Below are 24,266 nucleotides of genomic sequence, written 5' to 3'. Positions count from 1 at the left end.
TACATATTAATTACCTAATTTGCATAATTAATTAACTTTCAGCTTTTGATATTTCGAGTAGTAATGATCACGTTTCAATGAAACTTGGTACATAGTTACTTGAAAACTGTGCAGAGACCTAATTAGTTTTTTGGTAAATATTTGTGCATATTAATCACCTTATTAGCATAATTAGTTAATTTTCACCTGATATCTCAAGTACTAATCATCACATTTCAATGAGACTTGCGACAGATATTCTAGGACTATGCAGAGACCTGATTAATTTTGAGATAAAAAATTGTGCCTATTAATTACCTAATTTGCATAATTAGTTAATTTTTTGCTGTTCTATGGCTGTTGCACTGATGTCTAAAAACCACTCATTGGATTTCAATGAAACTAAGACTATGCACCATATTAGTTTTTGGTAAATATTTATGCTTCTTAATCACCTAATTAATACTAATATCTCAAGTATTGATCATCACATTTGAATAAATGCTCTAGGACAATAGACAGCCTGATTAATTTTGGGTTAAAATCTGTTCATATTAATTCTCTAATTAGCATAATTAATATTTTTTTGGTTCTAATCACATCCAATGAAACTTGGTACATTGTGCAGACCTTATTAGTTTTACACCTAAATCTGTTCATACCTTATGTGCATAATTATTTTTCAGCTATTCCATCAATATCTCAAGTATAATTAATTTTTAATGTGTCTCCAAAACTCTCAGCACACGGGAGTTCTTTCTAAGCTTTCTTTGATCTCAGTTTGTGATAACGTGTATTATCCCATTCTACAATATTTCAACACTATATGGACGCACAAGCTTTTCTGTAAATTCAAACCATGACAAGATTTAAAATGACAAAAACTATCAGATTATAATTAAACATGTGCTTTGGTTTAGCTGAAAATTATTGGACAAATTCAGGGAGATATTACCAGACATGTTTCTTATACCCCCTTAATAATCACATCATGGGAGTTCTTTTATTGTGATAAATAAATGTTTTCACTCATTTTCATCACAAAGCATTTGCTGTTTCGTTATTCTTAAAATCACATGATCTTAATTCAAAATAAAGAAAGGCACAAGTACATTTCCATGAATTGCATTAAAATCTGAACAGAATAAATCACTGTTTTATAACAAACAAATAGATATTGGTACGGTTCATGATTTACTGTCTGGATTTGGCCATGAAGGCTTCAATCTCCTCTACAGTACGTGGTACACATGTAAGTAACTCCATGCCATCTGCTGTGATTACAATATCATCTTCAATTCGCACCTATAGGGTAATGAAAAGGCAACAATAATGTCAATGTCTTAAATTGTCCTAGGATTTGTATATAGATCACATGACATCAAAGATGAAACCCTGTGTGCTCAAAATAAACCACAACCTGCTACTATTTTAGAACATAAAATTCATCTTATCCAATGCATAAACAAGGGCGTAATTAATAAAACCAACATGGCCACAAATAATTGCATAAGTAACCAAGTTTTAATGCAATTAGACACGCCCAAGAAACGGTTCATGTTTCAGGGAGCTAAAATGGCAGTACATTGTGCATGTCTGAAAAATGAAAACAACTGCTTGTCCAAGCATACCTGAGCAATTTTTGTACTGTATAAGTCTTGTAAAAAAAAAAATGCCCCACCATGAGTGATATCAATATAACTATAATTTCACAATGCTGATGCACATATATGCGTAATCAATTTTTTAGGAGTAAAAAAAACTTTTTCTCAGCATGTGCCCTAAATAATATTTATCCCAGAAAAAGACTACCAATACTTACGCCACCAAAGTTCATGAATCTTTCAATCACTTCTCGGCACAAGAATTTAGATTGTTCGGGATTTTCCAATGCAGCTTCCAGTACCTGGAAATAAAAATATTGCATACATAGATTATTAAAACTACTACTGTACTTGAAATTCATAACATAGCCAAAATCTAGATAACACACCACCTGCAACCATGGTTTGTTCTTATTCAGTTTGGCTGTATTTGGAGGCTTTTAGCAGGCGTTATGTTTCCTTATGGAGTCCCTTATAGAATTAGATGAAGGTTTCCAAATAGTACTGCAATTTATCTCTTGCGTGAAGTTACTATATAAGTAACAGATCTTGGCGTGCTTAGTAGCGTCTTGATTCTGTGCACAAAAATGTTTTTATTTTAACCGATATCTTAAAAATTATATTAGCTACTATTTAAATTTAATTAACTGCATCCTGGTTACTAACGGCCATCTTAGTTGAAAGTTCTGAATAACGGTATTTAAAATTGCTTGATTACAGGTTGTTTCCAGAGTTCTAATTATTTTAAGTGAGAAATCCATTCAAACTAACTTGCTGAACACCGTAATCTGTCAAAAAGCATTCTTTTTGACTCCCGTGTGACAAAGGGAGTCTTTGCAGTAAGTGTGTGTCCGTCTGTTCCACTGCTATCTCAAGCACCATACAAATGCGCAAATTTGATTAGGTTTTCATAAAAAACCATGCATATTATTTACCTAATGTGCATGATAATTAGCTGATTTTTAGCTATTCCATGACTGGTTCACTGATATCTCAAGAACCACTCATTGGATTTTGATGAAACTTGTAACATAGATGCTCTGAACTAATGCGCAGATTTGATTAGTTTTGGGTAAAAATCTGTGTAATATTAATTACCTAATTTGCATAATGATTAATCAATTTTTGGCTTTTCCACTGATATCTCAAGTAGTAATCATCACATTTCAATAAAACTTGGTACATAGATATCATAGGACACTGCACAGACCTGATAGTTTAGGGTAATATCAGTACATATTAATTACCTAATTTGCATAATTAATTAATTTTCAGCTTTTGCTATTTCAAGTAGTAATCATCACATTTCAATGAAACTTGGTACATAGATATTACATTACGCAGGCCTTATTAGTTTTACACTCAAATCTGTTCATATCAGTTACCTGATTTACATAATTAGTTTTCAGCTATTCCATCAATATCTCAAGTACAAGTAATTTTTAATGTGTCTTCAATACTCTCAGCACACGGGAGTTCTTTCTAAGCTTTCTTTGATTACTGTATCTTGTCAAAACAAAACGTTGAAGAGATCATGTCATTAGCATCAGCCATGTTGGCTTTGAAGTCAATATGGCTAGTCGTTGGCATGTAGTGTGAAAATGATGGATGATTCCAAGATTAGTTGAACTTATTGGACTAATTTTATAAATTACAACTTTGTTATCTGGCACATAGGGCCTCAATCCGACATCTCCACTCTGTCCTTTCCGTCCATGACTTTGTAATACAATTGTAGTTAATAATAGGATTTTAATTTGATTGACATTTTATTGTGATCACCAATATCTTGAAGAACATACATATTACCAATATTAAACTGGTCAATAAAATATCAACATTTGAGAAAAAAATGATGGAGACAACAAGGACAGACATTTCTCTTCTTCTATTGTGCAAGGTAATAAAATTATTGAAAACTTACTGGAGCAATGAAGTAACATCCAGGCTCTATTGTAAGTACCATACCTTCTTCTAGGTTTCTTGTCGTTCTTAAACTGCGAAGACCAGGTTGATCAATTCTCTCTACTCCCTGAAACATTATCAGAGTGTTAAGGCATCACTTCCACAGCTTGGATCTGTAGCAACACGTGCAAAGATTGTCTTTCTTTCTTCAGACTAACAGTTTTTAACAAGAAGTCGAAAATATCACTTTATACCAAAAATATTCATCAAAATTAGTGCAAACACAGTTGGATCTTTCCCCCCGAAACATATCAGACTTTTAATCATCATATTTCAAAATGTAGTTTGTTCTAACCTTTTCACCACCAGACTTCCTCACCCAAATTATTCTGCACTTTTTTAGCTCCGCTGTCGACTTAGTCGAGCGGAGCTTATCATATGATATAATTTAATATTCAATACAGGCATTTATCCTAACATCTGGAATACAAGTATAATTACTCATATTTTTAAAAAAGGGGATAAGGATGAACCAGGAAATTATAGGGGGGTAGCAGTTTCCAGTTGTATAGACAAAGTGTTCTGTAATTTAGTCAATAATAGGTTATGTGATTTTTTCAGAGAAGCATAATATTATAAATAACAATCAGGCTGGGTTTAGAAAAGGTTATCAGACCACTGATCACATTTTTACTCTAAAAACAATAGTTAATAAATACCTGAACCAAAATGTTAAACTATATACATGCTTTGTAGATTTCCGCAAGGCTTTCGATATGGTTTGGAGGGATGGTTTATTTTATAAATTATTAAAGAACGGAATTGATGGGAAACTTTATCATTTGATTAAAAACATGTATAACAATACTAAAACATGTATTCGCTTTGGCAAAAAAATATCTCCAATATTTAATACAAATAAGGGTGTGAGACAGGGATGTACTATAAGTCCAATGCTTTTTAATCTTTATGTTAATGACTTGAATGACACATTAAAAGATTCAGTAAACCAGGTAACATTAAATAATTATAAAATTAACTCTCTATTTTATGCAGATGACCTAGTATTGATTTCAACAACACAATTAGGTTTGCAAAATGCATTAAATAAACTATCTGAATACTGCCACAAATGGAAACTCCAGGTAAATCTTAATAAAACCAAAGTTATGATTTTCAAAAAGGGAACAATGAGAAAGAGAGAGTTATTTCAATTCCAAGAACAAAATATAAGTTGTGTCAATTCTTATATTTATTTAGGTATAACTTTACAATCAAATGGAAAGTTCCAAGAAACAAGACAATGTTTAACAAACAAAGCTACTAGAGCAATGTATGCACTGTTGAAAGCAATGCCAAGAGAGACTGACTGTAGAACATTTATGCACCTTTTTCAGATATGTATTAAACCAATTTTGTTATATGGATCAACAACTTGGGGACATGACATACTAGACAATAATAGATGGGACAAAACACCAATTGAACAGTTACATTTGAAATTCTGCAAACAAATACTAGGTGTGAGTAAATTCTCCTCAAATGCAGCATGCAGAGCTGAACTTGGTAAATTCCCATTACTTATAGATATTCAGGAAAATCTTATTAAATACTGGTATCGTATTAGTGCCTTACCAGACAGTAATATTACAAAACAAGCCTTTGAAGAACAAAAACAACAAAATTTAAATTGGTTTACATCAGTAAAAAACATGGTCTCCGAAAATATTACAAACTTGTCCTCGTCTGTCATACCTCAAAAATTACCACACAGTAAAATAAAAAACATACGAAACAACATCCAACAAAGGTATGTAGAGTTCTGGAAGTTGAGTGTAACAAATGATAATAGAAAACTGAGAACGTATATAAAGTTTAAAGACTCGTACACTTTTGAACCATATTTGCTTTTATGTAATCTGAAACATAAAATCTTATTGACTCGTTTCAGAATAAGCAGTCATGTATTAGAAATTGAGAAGGGTAGACATACCCAACCCAAAATACCTTTAGAAGACAGAATCTGTAAGCAATGTTCCCAGATCAAAATTGAAAATGAAGAACATTTCTTCATGGAATGTCTTAGGTACCAAACGGAAAGACAAAAGCTATTTAATAATATCAGTATTCCAGAAGAATTGAAAAGTGATAACCAGATATTTAAATATATTATGAGTTCAAGAGAAGAAGTACTAATAAGACAAGTTGGTGAATACTTATACAAAATATTTGAAATCAGAAATATCAATAACTGACATTTTACTTTTACTTTAATTTTATATGTATTGTACTTTATTACTAACATTTTATTGCTGTTCAACCAATGGAAATTATTTCTAAGGATGCAATAAATTCATTATTATTATTATTATTATTATGAGCGATTGTCAATGTTTTACTTTTTTGACTTCTCTTTGCAAACTACAAGCCTGAATGCTTTGATACTTGGTGTGTATGTACCTTGGGTAGACCTCTCTCAGATTAGTTCATTTCATGATTATATCTTCAATTCTCTAATTTTGGTGAATATTTTTGGTAAAAAGTGATATTTTCGACTTCTTGTTAAAAACCAAAAGTCCAATTGCTTTGCTATTATATATATAGGTACCGGTACTACAGGTACTGGCAGATTTGTTCATTTCATGATGATATCTTAATTCTCTAATTTTAATGATTATTTTTGTCTTTTTTGGTAAAAGTGATATTTATTTTCGACTTCTTGTTAAAAACCACAAGTCTGATTGCTTTGATACTATACATATAGGTACTTCAGGGTGGACCTCTCTCAGATTTGTTCATTTGATGGTGTTATCTTCAATTATCTAATTTTAATGAATATTTTTGTCATTTTTGGTAAAAATGGATATTTTCAAATTCTTGTTGAAAACAGCAAGTCCAATTGCTTTGATACTATACATTTTCTAATGATATCTTCAGTTCTTTAATTGAAATGTGCATTGCTAACAGCGGAGCTATCTCAGCCGACAGGCTGCTTGTTTGAATTTGTGATGAAAAGTGAGAACTGGTGGTGAAAAGGTTAAATCAGCCACCTCTGAATCTGCACTGGAAATATCTGTTGAGTATAATATATATCTGATAGAAAAGTACGTACTTCAGGGAAGCCACCAACATCGTGGACATCCAGACCCATAAAATGCCCCAATCCATGTGGCATAAAAAGAGCGCCAATTCGATTCTCCATCAATTCGTCGATGTCACCTTTCAGTAGTCCATGCTGCAAGAGTTCTTGTAACATGACTCTTTCAGACAATTTATGCATGTCAACCCAGGACGTACCTTAGAGGGAAATTCAAAATTACAGGTGCTTTGTTAAACCATTGAGGTTGTTGATTGTTCTTGGGATGAGAGGAAACACTACCATGTCAGATTCAATTATTTGTTGTATTTGGGCCAATAATCACTGTCATCTTTAATTTGCTCCAAAATACTGTAAAACCATTTATTTTCACTGACATTCAATTTCACTATTTTAATGTTTCGAGCATATTCACAGTGTTTTAATTTCATGAATTTGTCAAGGAAACAAAGATTTTGATTGTTATTTTACATGTTCACATAAATTTAATTTAGCATATTTTACTTTATACCGAAAATAGTGAAATTAAAACCCAGTGAATAATTAATGCATTTACAGTAGCGCTGTGTTCTATTTAGTGTATTGATTACATGAATATTGGTGAATAACATGGATTTATAGGTACTGCAAAACAGCTTGAAATAGCTACGTGAAATTATTGCAAATTTGACTCAAAGCAACTATTAACAGAATCTTCATTTTATTATTATTATTATTATCATGTGCATATTCTCCTAAAAACATAAAAGACCATCAATAAAAATCACAAGAAAAATACAAATTAAAATTGTGAGAATATACTTTCAAATTAGCTACATCTTGAATTAGCGAAATTACAGATTAGCTAAAATAAGACGCTAGCTAAAAAGAATGATACCAACAATCAACAGAAGTTAGCAAACCTGGTTTAACTGCATTCATAACAGCTCTGCTAGATTTATATACCGCTTCGTAGATGATTTTCTGATCTGGAGTGAATTTACCATTGACCGGGAATGAACAGGTGATGTCAGAGGTGAAGCAATGGTATTCACCACCCATATCAAATAAACTGTAGAAATAAGAATGCGAATAGCGTCACAGAAATGCAGACTAGATTAGGTTTCCGATAATAGTAAAATCACATAATTTATGCATTTCAGCAGTATCACCATAACATCGAATATAACAATAATAACTCCGAAATTAATAACAATATTAATGTTCGCGACAGAACAAATACACATGAATTATTGGGTTCACAAACATGTTTGCTGCTTTTGAATCCCAAATAAAGACCACACAGGATTGTTAAATGTTTACACTTACCACATGTCTCCATCCTTGATGGTTTTATCATTAGGAGCACCAGCATGTCCATAATGCAATATAGCAGCATTTTCACCACTGCAAATACAAATAAAACTGTAATTTGCATGAAATTACTACCGTCAAATCTGTATTAGAAACCGCATCCCTAATAGAAATCGCACCCATTATTTTTGAACAATTGAGAACCCCAAAAAAATCACCATTTCTCATATGTGTAGATGCTCTAATAGAAACCGCATCCCCTCTGTTGCATTGTATCATTTTAATAGAAATCGCTGCTTCTAATAGAGATTTTACGGTACTATTGTATTTGATCTATCAGATGTGCATATCAACAATTGAATTTATAATAAATAATCAACATAATCTTTATCTATTTATTTATTTACCAATGCTGATGTTTTTACGTGATCAGTGAATACCATAACAACATACAGTGTATATGAATTGACAGTGTATAGGTTAAACACCATGTGTATTATTTACTCATTGGCTCTGTGAACACTGATTGGATATACAGTTATTGAAATTACTGCCCTCCCATACACCAGAGATGTGTCAGGCTGGTGAAAATTAAAACTTAAAACACCAGTGGATCTGGTAATATTTTTTTTCATGTTCTGCTTCATTAAAATTTAATGCATATAGATCCAACTTCTCAGATCTACACAAAATGGGTGACCAACAAAACACCGACATCATTCTGACCATTGCTAACTGGGTAAAACTTGGTGTGCTAACTTGGAATTATTTGAAAATAATTTTTAATATAGGGTGGAAGTTACCTGCCCTGGAGTCTCTAGTACACAATTTCATGAAATATCAAACACTGTATATACAAAGTCCACCTAACCATCCAGTAATGGATCACAATGTTAAAAAAACACATTCTGACTGTATAAACTAACCTTCCGGCAATACAGGTGTAGGAGCAATGTCGACATCCACCATTGTAGTAACAGTAATGCTGAAATAAACTAGAAATGTACAAGTAGTTACACAACAATCTTTGTAGGTACTGACCTGCAACAAACACCTTGAGTTCATGCTCGGCAACCACAATGAAAATAGCAATAGTATTTAAATAAACTGTAATAAGATAGGGAAATAGTAACGATCTCTTCTTAACTACCAAATCCACTCCGGTACATGATCTTTCACTTCTTATTTCTACTAAGAACTGAAATAACTGGTGAGATATACTATGAAGATCAATCCCACAGATTAAAAGATGATCGCCAGAAAATGCAAATCAGATTGCTGAGACAGACATCCACAAGTTTACTCTTTTAGATAGAACAAGTTTGAATACATGCTCGGAACTAGTGCAAAATGAGATCTTCATCACATGGTCACAAAGAAAGTTGCATGTGATGTAAAAACCATCCAATCACAAAACTTCTTACTTGCATGTGATGTAAAAACCATCCAATCATAATGCTTTTTACTTTATACATGTGATGTAAAAAACATCCAATCATAATGCTTCTTACTTACCTTTCCATTTGATATTCCTCTACTCCAGGTCTTATTTTCTTCATAATCTCCTTGTGTGCGTCACTACTGATTTTATTGACATATCTCATCACTTCAAGCTCTTGCGGAGTTTTAATAACTCGGCTATAAAAAGAAAAACATCAGTAACATTAGCGAGTTATGCCTGTCAAAACCAGACATATCTATTTTTTTATCTGCACAACATAAAATCTAGTCATATGAATTAGAATTGTGTTTCGGAACACAACTAACCAAGAAAGTACAAAATGTCATCATGATTATTCTCCCAGATTGACAAAAAATCAACTTACCATTCCATGATTTCAGGGTGCAATGCATCATAGTCTGTCTTAAACCTACAAATGATAGGAATAATATTTATTATTATTTTTTAATACACGTCTCAGTTGATGCCCATGAAAATTCTCGGTCCACAAAAATTTAGCTGAACTTGGGGACACTTGACATGGTAGCAAAGAACGGACAGTCAATAAAAAGCATCACTAAATCACAAATACACAGACTGTTCTTATTTTAATTCATGTATCAATTTTGCACAAAATGAAGACATGGTACGAAACCCAAATTTACCACGACTTGGACACATAATGGACACTTTATTCACAATTTTTATCCTGTAGTTGAAGAAGTATACAATCCTAAGGAACTAAGGACATTTTTGCAGAGAAAGATATCAAACCTGCGAATGTTACTGTATTAAAGCTGCTTAATTTTCACTGCTAAAAAATGGCAATGATTTGACCATTTCAAGAGTGTGGCAGTGTCATTTTTTAATTCTATACATTTGCATGATTTTCCCAGACTCCCACAATTTGTCTCATGAAAATAAAGTCTGTACCAGTATGACTGTTGTCGGTGTCGTACAATGACATGCATGCATACATACATAAATAGAACTGGACCCTATCGCTTTGGTAGCACACCACCTAGGGTAATCTTGACATGCCAACTAGACAAAACTGGTGAAGTAATGAACCCTAACCCTAACATACCACTCTAGAATATCGCACAAAAAAGGAAGAAAACAGGGAGCTTATTTGCTATATTAAAACACATTATGTAAATTTAAAGTGTGTCTATGGTCAAAATAAGTCATATTTTAAAAATCCAACATAAAATAAATGCAGTTCATGTTCATTTTTAACCACAAATACAATCCAGCCATGTTAATAAAAAACTTTGTACTCCTGTAATTATTATTTATAATTCACTCTTTTTCACAATCATATTTAATTCATATGTACAAAACTATTGTGACATACTCACTCATGAATCCCATCAAAAGCAGCAGCTCTACAAGTATGACCACTATCAGAATTAACTCCTTTCTGTAACACACAAGAAGAAGACGCTTAACGATAATGTTTCTTTAGAAAAGGGTGGAATGCCAGCCAACACTGGCCAACAGGTGCCGATAACATGTCAGATTAGAACAGAAATGAAGATAATCAGACTAGATCTGTGGGAAGTTTAAAAATTGTAGACCAGAATATATTGCATGAAAATGGTTGTCACAGTTGTCATAGCAACAACAAAATAAATACATTGATAACTCACTAAGAGCAGCAGAACAGATGGTTTCTTGGAATTCAAGACATCTTTCATCTGAAATCAATAAGACAAAGTCCCTGTCACCTTGCATAGAAAATCATACTACGCAATGTCCATGGAAATGTTTGGGACGTACGCCACAAATGTTCACATAAATATATAAAATACCATTAAATAGGTGATTTTCTATTCACTGCAAGATCTTGTGTTTTATGTAAAATTTGTGGCCCGAGTGTCTGCCACAAAAATAGAATGATTTGATTTTGAATTTCTTATTTTATAGCTCAATGTTGAAATGTCGATGTTTCAGAAGAAAATATGAATTGAGATAACCTTACTTCATAATGACTGGCCATCATTATACACAGCTGTTGATTTAAATTACTGTTAATTATTCACTGGGTTTTAATTTTGCTTATTCCGCTGACTGGAAAATGCGCTAAATCAAAACCCAGTGAATATGTGAAATTTAGCATAGAACACATTATCTAAATGAAAAAACCATGAATTTAAAACCCACTGAATATGCCTGAAATGGTAAATCAGCAAAATTTAAACCCAGTGAAATTTCATCATTTTACAGTAGTGTTATAACATAAAACTCTATTATGAAACTATTACTATTCAGTAATTATACAGTTATTTTTTGTTTACAGGCAAATACAGTTTTTTTGAAAATGTCATGACGTTTACAACTATAATTATGCAACACATTTTTGAGATGTCATACAAACGATCTGTAAAAACACAGTAGAAATGTTTTATAATTACGTCATAACGTAATTTTCTACAATGTATTTATTATGTTATTAATTAACCTTTTCACCATCAGACTTCCTTTCCCAAACTTTTCAGCACTTTTTTCTTGTATTCATCAACATTTCTGGAAATAAACCCCAATTTTGGGGCCAACAGACACAATTTGAGTCAATTTGCAGTTTTTACTCGAAGAATTCAGCTATTTTTGTACCAATCTTCTGACTATGCGTACTATAAACGCGTGAATTTGTGATGAAAAGAAGAAACTGGTGGCGAAAAGGTTAAATGTCAGTATTGTACCGTACCTATCATTGAATAATTTCACATCAATATTTTTATATAACATATTCATAACCTTTTTATTGTAAATGTTAAATTGACGCTTCATAAGAACTTTTTTAAATCATTGATAATTTTATATACTGCTATATAATGAATGGAAAAAAAAGTTACTGTAAAACATGTTAAAAAAGTGACATTCTGTTTTAGCGAATTGACACGAGGCATTATAGCAAAAATGTTAATTTCTCAAATCACGGTCATTGACGTTGCTATTTTTTGTCAATAGTGCCCATTTCTTGTTTTCCTGTACATAAAACAAAAGTGCAGTTTCCGTACGAGCAAAGAGGTAAATTAATAAGTGTACCAAAGTTTTATTTTCAGGAGCACATTTTCTGATTACAAAAATAGAACCTAAGCTGTGCGAGCACTATTGTCTGTACTGTGTAAATCTGCTTAAATTTCAAATACATTTTGGTCAATACTCATACCATGCTTTACTTGTATCAAATACCATAAAGAACCCAGCCAGTCTGTGTTGTGGTTACCTGATCCAAATGCAGAGAAAGTTTTGCTTGAATGAATGCCGCAATCATTGACGAGTTCTCATTACAGAGTTTACAAACTTTAAATATAAAATCTGCAACAAAGTTGCAATTATAAACAAGAATTTAAAATTATAATTATAAGAGGCCGTTTGATGTTACAAGAATGCGATGGACCAGTTTCACTGACACATGGCTGAGCACAATCATTTCGCAGTCAACATTGTTATGTAAAGCGAGTTAATGGCTTTTTATGATGGTAAAATGCAAAAACATTGTAACATTATGTTAATGGTTGCTGTGCACCATCAATGGTTGCTAGGTAACTTACATTGGTCACCCAATGACAGGTGTCCACTCCGTATTTCTCCTTGAAGTGACTCTCTGGATTTAACCTATCAAAATAAAACAACATTCACATGTACACAATTTGAGACAAACACAGTTTAAGAAGCAATTCTATACATTCACGAAATTATAAGATGAAAGAGAGGCTGACGTCTAATTAGCTCAACACATAGAAATGTGTACGTCACTTGCACTGAAAGTATCAGGTGGAGCAATGATACAAACTTGCCTTCCCATCCATACAGCATAGGAGTCGGGTAACTTTGGTGCAAACAGAATTGATTCCCCGCTGTCTACATCTATGGCACCATAGAAATCTGGTTCAGCAACACCAAATGTCCAGTGGAAATAAGACTCCTATGAATCAACAATTAATGCAATGTCAATGTCAGACCATGTACTTTGATGGTCAGCACTTCCCCACACCCCCCAACAACAAAAATTTAACGGTCATCAGTTTGACCATGCGTTTATTCTTATGTAGCATAAACATACATGCTACTATTGAAATACTGACAAATTTCCATGAATTTCGTGAATCTGTGAAATCATGGGTACACAATTATTATCAGTATCAATGGGGTACTTTTTGTTATCCCAAATTATTTTTTAAATTTCTTGGTTTTAAAAAATTGTCAACAACAAAAAAACAGTTAATAGTGGAATAGTTCTAAAAATAGCATTCCATAAATAATTTTTGGCAAATTTTCTCGAAATTCGATACTGTGACTGGCAAACAGTCCACAATCTAACAATCACCTGTCTAAAAACTTCATCTGTATCTGAACAATATCTCTGTTTTGTCTCGCCACCTTGCAGTAAAACAATAGCGCCTTTAGGAATACCCTCCTTTGCTCGTAATCTCTCACATAATCGGCGTCTATTTGTAGCAAATAGGTCCATAGCCACGCTAAGCGTGTGATCGCCACGGCAAAACACCGGTCTGTAATATAAAACATTAAAATTATCATTAATTGGTGCATAAAATAAGTTATCACATTATTATGCAACTCGTTTAATTATGTAGAGTGGATCTCAAAAAAATAAACAGGTGTAAGCACATTGCCTAAAATTGGGAAAAAAAGTTGTTTATAACAATTATTTAGCGAAGTCAATGTAAAAGTACAAGGGGCTAGGATAAGTGTTACTGTAAAACCATTTATTTTCACTGTGATTTAATTTCACCAGTTTGAGCATATTCTCTGGGTTTTAAGTTCACAAATTTGCCAGCAAGACAATGAGTTTATTGTTATTTTACATCTTCATGTGCATTGAATTTAGCGTATTTTCACTAATAAGTAATTATTAGTGAAAATAGCGTAATTAAAACCTGGTGAATAATTAATGCTTTTACAGTAATAGACCAATGCTGATAATGTATTTGACCACTAAGAAGCACATGTGCAAGTCTCCATACAAAATAGATCATACCCGGTTACTTTAATGATAAGGATTACACAGAATGTGTTGTACTGTGGAATACATTATTTTCGCGAGAATAAATTTTCACTGAAAAGGCTTTTTGGGCGTTTCGTATGGAATTTATTTTCACTGTTTTTTGATGAGTTTAATATGAAATATAGGAAAAAAAAGTACCGTATATTCGCTGGATTTTATTTTCACTGAATCATCCTTTCAGCGAAAATAGCGAAAATAAATTCCAAGTGAAAATAAAGTATTCTATAGTATCCACTTGTTTTACATTTGTTTGTGCTTAGCTGACCAGTCGATGAGAACCTAGAGTAAAAGTCTTCAAAAATGGTTTGCCCATTCTCATTGGGTACGACTTGCCACTTGCAAATGAGCCAACTCAGGGGTGGACCATTAGAAACTCTAGGGGCGACAAAATTGAAAAAAAAATCTGCACGCCTGTTTCTTAAGGAAAAACTATTACAATTTTACAGCAATTCATCATTGAAAAGAGATAACCACAAAACTAAAAGAAAACAAAATTTTGCATAGTTTTTCTGCCCCCCCCCGAGTTTCCAATGCTCTACTAGATAGGACTCGCCACTCGCAAATGTGTAATTTACTGAGTAAGACTCACAATTGAGGCTCAACTTATTCACTGGGCAAGACTCGCCACTCACAAACAAGGCTCAACTTATTCACTGGGCAAGACTCGCCACTCACAAACGAGTCTCACGTTATTCACTGGTTGAGACTCGCAAATGAGTCAACTCATTCACTGGGTGAGACGCGCCACTCACAAATGAGTCACAACTTATTCACTGAGTGGGACTCATCATTCGCAAATGAGTCACAACTTATTCACTGGGTGAGACTCGCCACTCACAAACGAGTCTCAACTTAATTCACTGGGTGAGACTCGCCACTCACAAACAAGGCTCAACTTATTCACTGGGCAAGACTCGCCACTCACAAACGAGTCTCAACTTATTCACTGGGCAAGACTCGCAAATGAGTCAACTTATTCACTGGGTGGGACTCGCCACTCACAAATGATCCTCAACTTATTCACTGGGTGAGACTCGCAAATGAGTCAACTCATTCACTGGGTGAGACGCGCCACTCACAAATGAGTCACAACTTATTCACTGAGTGGGACTCATCATTCGCAAATGAGTCACAACTTATTCACTGGGTGGGTCTCGCCACTCACAAATGAGTCTCAACTTAATTCACTGGGTGAGACTCGCAAATGAGTCACAACATAATTCACTGGGTGAGACTCGCCATTCATAAACGAGTCTCAACTTAATTCACTGGGTGAGACTCGCAAATGAGTCAACTTATTCACTGGGTGGGACTCGCCACTCACAAATGATTCTCAACTTATTCACTGGGTGAGACTCGCAAATGAGTCAACTCATTCACTGGGTGAGATGCGCCACTCACAAATGAGTCACAACTTATTCACTGAGTGGGACTCGTCATTCGCAAATGAGTCACAACTTATTCACTGGGTGAGACTCGCCACTCACAAACAAGTCTCAACTTAATTCACTGGGTGGGACTCACCACTCACAAACGAGTCTCAACTTATTCACTGGTTGAGACTCGCAAATGAGTCACAACATAATTCACTGGGCAAGACTCGCCATTCACAAACGAGTCTCAACTTAATTCACTGGGTGGGACTCGCCACTCACAAATGAGTCTCAACTTAATTCACTGGGTGAGACTCGCAAATGAGTCAACTCATTCACTGGGTGAGACGCGCCACTCACAAATGAGTCACAACTTATTCACTGAGTGGGACTCGTCATTCGCAAATGAGTCACAACTTATTCACTGAGTGGGACTCGTCATTCGCAAATGAGTCACAACTTATTCACTGGGTGGGACTCGCCACTCACAAATGAGTCTCAACTTAATTCACTGGGTGAGACTTGCAAATGAATCACAACATAATTCACTGGGTGGGACTCGCCACTCACAAACAAGTCTCAACTTAATTCACTGGGTGAGACTCACCACTCACAAATGAGTCTCAACTTAATTCACTGGGTGAGACTCGCAAATGAATCACAACATAATTCACTGGGTGGGACTCGCCACTCACAAATGAGTCTCAACTTAATTCACTGGGTGAGACTCGCAAATGAGTCACAACATAATTCACTGGGTGGGACTCGCCACTCACAAACAAGTCTCAACTTAATTCACTGGGTGAGACTCGCCACTCACAAACAAGTCTCAACTTAATTCACTGGGTGAGACTCACCACTCACAAACGAGTCTCAACTTATTCACTGGTTGAGACTCGCAAATGAGTCACAACATAATTCACTGGGTGGGTCTCGCCACTCACAAATGAGTCTCAACTTAATTCACTGGGTGAGACTCGCAAATGAGTCGCAACATAATTCACTGGGTGAGACTCGCAAATGAGTCTCAACTTAATTCACTGGGTGAGACTCGCAAATGAGTCGCAACATAATTCACTGGGTGAGACTCGCAAATGAGTCTCAACTTAATTCACTGGGTGAGACTCGCCACTCACAAACAAGTCTCAACTTAATTCACTGGGTGAGACTCACCACTCACAAACGAGTCTCAACTTATTCACTGGTTGAGACTCGCAAATGAGTCACAACATAATTCACTGGGTGAGACTCGCCATTCATAAACGAGTCTCAACTTAATTCACTGGGTGAGACTCGCAAATGAGTCAACTTATTCACTGGGTGGGATTCGCCACTCACAAATGATCCTCAACTTATTCACTGGGTGAGACTCGTAAATGAGTCAACTCATTCACTGGGTGAGACGCGCCACTCACAAATGAGTCACAACTTATTCACTGAGTGGGACTCGTCATTCGCAAATGAGTCACAACTTATTCACTGAGTGGGACTCATCATTCGCAAATGAGTCACAACTTATTCACTGGGTGGGACTCGCCACTCACAAACGAGTCTCAACTTAATTCACTGGGTGAGACTCGCCACTCACAAACGAGTCTCAACTTAATTCACTGGGTGAGACTCGCCACTCACAAACAAGGCTCAACTTATTCACTGGGCAAGACTCGCCACTCACAAACGAGTCTCAACTTATTCACTGGGCAAGACTCGCAAATGAGTCAACTTATTCACTGGGTGGGACTCGCCACTCACAAATGATCCTCAACTTATTCACTGGGTGAGACTCGCAAATGAGTCAACTCATTCACTGGGTGAGACGCGCCACTCACAAATGAGTCACAACTTATTCACTGAGTGGGACTCATCATTCGCAAATGAGTCACAACTTATTCACTGGGTGGGACTCGCCACTCACAAACAAGTCTCAACTTAATTCACTGGGTGAGACTCGCCACTCACAAACGAGTCTCAACTTAATTCACTGGTTGAGACTCGCAAATGAGTTACAACTTATTCGCTGGGTGGGTCTCGCCACTCACAAATGAGTCTCAACTTAATTCACTGGGTGAGACTCGCAAATGAGTCACAACATAATTCACTGGGTGAGACTCGCCATTCATAAACGAGTCTCAACTTAATTCACTGGGTGAGAGTTGCAAATGAGTCAACTTATTCACTGGGTGGGACTCGCCACTCACAAATGATCCTCAACTTAATTCACTGGGTGAGACTCGCAAATGAGTCAACTCATTCACTGGGTGAGACGCGCCACTCACAAATGAGTCACAACTTATTCACTGAGTGGGACTCGTCATTCGCAAATGAGTCACAACTTATTCACTGGGTGGGACACGCCACTCACAAACGAGTCTCAACTTAATTCACTGGGTGAGACTCGCCACTCACAAACGAGTCTCAACTTAATTCACTGGGTGAGACTCTCCACTCACAAACGAGTCTCGACTTAATTCACTGGGTGAGACTCGCCACTCACAAACAAGTCTCAACTTAATTCACTGGGTGAGACTCGCCACTCACAAACGAGTCTCAACTTAATTCACTGGGTGAGACTCGCCACTCACAAACAAGTCTCAACTTAATTCACTGGGTGAGACTCGCCACTCACAAACGAGTCTCAACTTAATTCACTGGGTGAGACTCGCCACTCACAAACAAGGCTCAACTTATTCACTGGGCAAGACTCGCCACTCACAAACGAGTCTCAACTTATTCACTGGGCAAGACTCGCAAATGAGTCAACTTATTCACTGGGTGGGACTCGCCACTCACAAATGATCCTCAACTTATTCACTGGGTGAGACTCGCAAATGAGTCAACTCATTCACTGGGTGAGACGCGCCACTCACAAATGAGTCACAACTTATTCACTGAGTGGGACTCATCATTCGCAAATGAGTCACAACTTATTCACTGGGTGGGACTCGCCACTCACAAACAAGTCTCAACTTAATTCACTGGGTGAGACTCGCCACTCACAAACGAGTCTCAACTTAATTCACTGGTTGAGACTCGCAAATGAGTTACAACTTATTCGCTGGGTGGGTCTCGCCACTCACAAATGAGTCTCAACTTAATTCACTGGGTGAGACTCGCAAATGAGTCACAACATAATTCACTGGGTGAGACTCGCCATTCATAAACGAGTCTCAACTTAATTCACTGGGTGAGAGTTGCAAATGAGTCAACTTAATTCACTGGGTGAGACTCGCAAATGAGTCAACTCATTCACTGGGTGAGACGCGCCACTCACAAATGAGTCACAACTTATTCACTGAGTGGGACTCGTCATTCGCAAATGAGTCACAACTTATTCACTGGGTGGGACACGCCACTCACAAACGAGTCTCAACTTAATTCACTGGGTGAGACTCGCCACTCACAAACGAGTCTCAACTTAATTCACTGGGTGAGACTCTCCACTCACAAACGAGTCTCGACTTAATTCACTGGGTGAGACTCGCCACTCACAAACAAGTCTCAACTTAATTCACTGGGTGAGACTCGCCACTCACAAACGAGTCTCAACTTAATTCACTGGGTGAGACTCGCCACTCACAAACAAGTCTCAACTTAATTCACTGGGTGAGACTCGCCACTCACAAACAAGTCTCAACTTAATTCACTGGGTGAGACTCGCCACTCACAAACAAGTCTCAACTTAATTCACTGGGTGAGACTCGCCACTCACAAACAAGTCTCAACTTATTCCCTGGGTGGGACTCGCCACTCACAAACAAGTCTCAACTTATTCACTGGTTGAGACTCGCAAATGAGTCACAACTTATTCACTGGGTGGGTCTCGCCACTCACAAATGAGTCTCAACTTAATTCACTGGGTGAGACTCGCAAATGAATCACAACATAATTCACTGGGTGAGACTCGCCACTCACAAACAAGTCTCAACTTAATTCACTGGGTGAGACTCGCCACTCACAAACAAGTCTCAACTTAATTCACTGGGTGAGACTCGCCACTCACAAACGAGTCTCAACTTAATTCACTGGGTGAGACTCGCCACTCACAAACAAGTCTCAACTTAATTCACTGGGTGAGACTCGCCACTCACAAACAAGTCTCAACTTAATTCACTGGGTGAGACTCGCAAATGAATCACAACATAATTCACTGGGTGGGACTCGCCACTCACAAATGAGTCAACTTAATTCACTGGGTGAGACTCGCAAATGAGTCACAACATAATTCACTGGGTGAGACTCGCAAATGAATCACAACATAATTCACTGGGTGGGTCTCGCCACTCACAAATGAGTCACAACTTAATTCACTGGGTGAGACTCGCAAATGAGTCACAAATTAATTCATTGGGTGGGACTCGCCACTCACAAATGAGTCTCAACTTAATTCACTGGGTGAGACTCGCAAATGAGTCACAAATTAATTCACTGGGTGGGACTCGCCACTCACAAACGAGTCTCAACTTAATTCACTGGGTGAGACTCGCAAATGAGTCACAACATAATTCACTGGGTGGGACTCGCCACTAGCAAATGAGTCTCAACTTAATTCAATGGGTGAGACTCTCCACTCATAAATATGTATCAACTTGTCGTGTAAATATTGATATGATGCATGTGTACATCCTTTTTATTAATATTTGATGATGGATATATAGCTTACATGCTTCATTAACCAAAGAGATAAGACAATATCAATATGGTCACATGCATTACATTTCCCATGCAGCTGATCACATGATACAGATCGTGAGAAACTATACATGTTCTTCACTGAACAATTTCCAGTCTGCCAGTAATATTGAAAAATTTAAGTATATCATGAATACATCAGAAATAAAACTCATTAAACATGTTATTACCTATCTTAAATCATCTTATACTCTACATGCTAACTTTCAAGCACAATGAAATTTTTCTTCTCTTAAGCACTATTAGTACTGTACCTAGTAGTAGTTGCATCTTTTTGTTATACTTTTATTACAGTTAGCTAAAATTGAGATGTAATTTCACAATACGGCATAATAACAGTTATTATTATTATTATTATTACATGACAAAGGCATATAAACAAGACCCTGATTTCGTAAAACATTTTACAATTAGTGGTTCATCTCAGCTCGTTTTTCCAAGTATGTCTCAGCTTCTTGAATGTAATCTTTGTTCATAACATATTTCCGTTTCTACATTCATAGCCACAAACAAGTGTTACTGACCCTAATTTTCTATGGTGCTAGTGATAAGATTAAGCTTGACTGCACGTGGAACTCTGATAAGAAAGCCATACCTCACAAAGTATGCACAGTGATATTACATGATTTTATTGAGATCTTCATTCCGTATCGTTAAGCATTATGAAAATTGTATACCGGTACCCTTATTTCTGTACCTTTGCACGCATACTGTAGACATGTTAATCTCACTATTTTGATATTTCAGCATATTTTCTGTGTTTTAAATTCCTGAATTTGAAGCAAAACAGTGAGTTCTATTATAACTTTAAATGTTCACATACATTTAATTTAGCAGATTTCACTAAAGCACAGTCACTAGTAGAGTAGGAGACTGTGCTGAAATGTGAACACTGGAAATACAACATATGTTACATTTGTCTCAGTTTTATTATTATTATTATTATATGCTATATACTGTTGTACATTAAATCACTTTCAAGTGAAAGAAGATGTCCACAGGGTTGCATCCGGGACTCCAGAGAGTATCATCTATTGAGATCTATCAGGGTTGGGATATCGAGGTCCCTGAAGAGAATGTCAAATAGTTGCCAACTTGAGGGGCTGAGTCTCAATTTCTATGGTCCCTATCGCATGATTAAACTCAAGGAAATGGCAACAACTCGACCCTTAGTTTTCCTATTGCATTTTATGTGTCATTAGCCTTGTTTGGAATCACCCATGCAATCATGTCTAAAACAAGATTTAGTCATCTTTAAGCCGTTATATTTAAAACAAACAAAAATTTCAAAATCACAGCTGTTGTCGCTTTAAGCATGGAGGTAGAAAAGAGAAGGAATGAGGACGCTATTTAAGCCCATGTTAATCTTATAAACATCCTTTGTCTTCGGTCTGGTTAAGCCACTTATTGTTTTTGTTTAGAAGTAGTTTTATCTACATGATGATAGCCGCTTATTTACACAAGAAAACTAGAGTATAACTGAAAAAAATAAATTCCGTTTAAACATAGTCTATAAAGTTGAATGCGCAAACCATAAATAAAAGAATTGTGCATGCGTAATGACCTTTATCGGACCACAAAGGTCATTTCACACTTATAGATACCGGAAATTCTGCATACGGACGCTACCAAGATGTGTGCTTACTTCTTTTCTGATATTTTTCATCGCAATAGTCGTCCAACTTCGGACATTGATTGAAAAAATCACGCAAATTTCCGCAGTGAAATTTAAAGATACATGATAAGATTATAACAAGATGTTTTGACGAGTCATTTTTCATTGGTGTGCAGAACTGTGCAGATGTCGAAAATCGCGCCTTTTGTAGTAATAGATTTCGGGCGTTGAGTACACTCAGCGTACGTTTTTCGCTGCATTTTGTATTATTGTTATTTGTTTGGGCATGCGCAGTGTGTTGAGAATCTTCGTGAAGCTTCCGAATACAGCCGAAACACATAAGCCAATTAACTGTGACATTGTACAGCGTGTTTGCAAACTAATTACAATGTGCACTGAGTAAACAAATCCAAAGCATCATGAAACCAGTGGAAACAATAGCGTCCTCACTCCTTCTCTTTTCTACCTCCATGCTTTAATACATTTTGGCTAGACAATATTTGTTACGTCCATCATCATTTTGTTGATTTATCAGTATCTTCAACTGCTATCTGTCGGCAATAGTTTGTTCACCCAGTACGGCTAAGGTTCAACATTCATATTTCATTCATATTTGTGAAATAAATTAAATATAGAGAATTGTTTTTATTTTTTAATTATTTTTTTCATATTTGATAACAATTAATTTTGTTACTACGTAATGTCAATCATTTTAATACAATTTGGATAAACATATTACTGTAGAATACTTTATTTTAGCTGGAATTAATTTTTGCGGAAAGCACTTTTTGGGTGTTTTGTATGGAATTTATTTTCACTGATTTTTGACAAGTTGAATGTAAAATATAGGAAAAAAGGTATATTCACTAGATTTTATTTTCACTGAATCATTCCTTCAGCGAAAATAGCGAAAATTAATTCCAAGTGAAAATAAAGTATTCTACAGTAGTAGTAATACCACATAACAGGTAGCCTGCTATCTTCTGGAAACAGTCAAATCTACTTCCTGTATCCTGATGCAGTACGTACGTCCCGAACACTCGTACAAAATAACTCAATATGAAATATAAGACAACCTTTAAAGAAAATAGTTTAGAGGTGAAATTAAGTCCAGGTGTAAGGGGCAAAGGTTTGTATTGTGATACAAATTGCTTGGCTAGGAAAATATCCAGCTTTCTGAGAAATTTAAGCAACTAAAACCACATGTTTTATAGAAATGAATTCAAGGCATAGTTTCAAGAGGGAGAAAACTTGATAAAAAATGGAAATAAAAATACCCGCTCAATGAACCTTGTTTTTTTTTTTCACGAACCAAACTACTATAAGTACAGACACGCGATACGATTGATACAATATGGTGCAATATTAAACTTTGATAACTGTGTGTTGACACAGTCATTCTATTCCACGCAACGATTCAGCACAATGTGTTCAACAGAGAGCTACCATTTTTAGGTGGTAACATTCATACATTTCATGTCCGGTTCGTGGTTTTCATTAAGCCTGAAAACGTGGACTTCAGGAAATCAACCCATGAAAACGATAAAGTGCGACATGTTTAACCACGAAAATAAATGTCAAGTAATTAACGAGAATGGCGCTACTCACTGAGCTCTAGCGGCTGCCATCTTCCCTCTGCTTATCTGGTTTGTGGACAACCCTTGTGCCAACGACCTATTTCACACGGGGGAAAAGGTCAAAAGAAATATATAATTTCTTACACCTGCCACTAGATGGCGCACTATAATACTACATCAAAATAAAATAAAATAAATATACAAAATAAAAAAAAGCCAAAACTAGGATTTTATTTTGATCAGATTGTACTGGGATCAATACGCAAACAATAATATGACAGAACCCCATCGAATCAAAATAAACTGCAGTACATATGTAATAATCAAATTTACTTTGCCTGCCTGATTCATTTTCTGCAGTTAATTCAATTGAGGCCTACATCCATGATATCAAAAACTGGATGACAATAAACATATTTCAACTTAATGAATCTAACAAAGAAACCCAACAGTCAAATTAACTCTGCTTTCTTTGTAGAGTCTTCCTCAAAACAAAGTTGATAATGTTCTGTATGATGAGATATTACTGTAAAATCTGTATAAGAAACCGCGGCTTCTATTAAAATGGTACAATGCAATAGAGGGGATGAGGCTTCAATTAGAGCATCTACACATATGAGAAATGACGAATTTTTGGTTCTCAATTATTCAAAAAGAA

The 24,266-nt window shown here is 35.7% G+C and overlaps 1 protein-coding gene across 1 annotated transcript; it reads right to left on the bottom strand.

Annotated features, from left to right (window-relative positions):
• Window positions 1-942: 942 nt before the first annotated feature.
• Window positions 943-23,726, bottom strand: LOC100373864 (xaa-Pro dipeptidase-like). The gene is made up of 15 exons (XM_002735042.4): window positions 23,640-23,726; window positions 13,656-13,839; window positions 13,126-13,253; window positions 12,880-12,943; window positions 10,972-11,019; window positions 10,681-10,742; window positions 9,705-9,749; window positions 9,394-9,516; window positions 8,805-8,873; window positions 7,894-7,971; window positions 7,488-7,636; window positions 6,601-6,785; window positions 3,508-3,615; window positions 1,802-1,885; window positions 943-1,284 (listed from the first exon to the last, which is right to left on the bottom strand). The coding sequence occupies exons 1-15, from the start codon at window positions 23,657-23,659 to the stop codon at window positions 1,174-1,176; spliced, it is 1,458 nt and encodes a 485-aa protein (XP_002735088.2). The 5' UTR covers window positions 23,660-23,726; the 3' UTR covers window positions 943-1,173.
• Between the last annotated feature and the right edge of the window lie 540 nt (window positions 23,727-24,266).

Source organism: Saccoglossus kowalevskii, chromosome 6 (assembly GCF_978046115.1).
Source record: "Saccoglossus kowalevskii chromosome 6, keSacKowa6.1, whole genome shotgun sequence".
Lineage (NCBI taxonomy): Eukaryota > Metazoa > Hemichordata > Enteropneusta > Harrimaniidae > Saccoglossus > Saccoglossus kowalevskii.
Note: the sequence above shows the minus strand (reverse complement) of the source record. Positions and strands in the feature narration are given on the sequence as shown.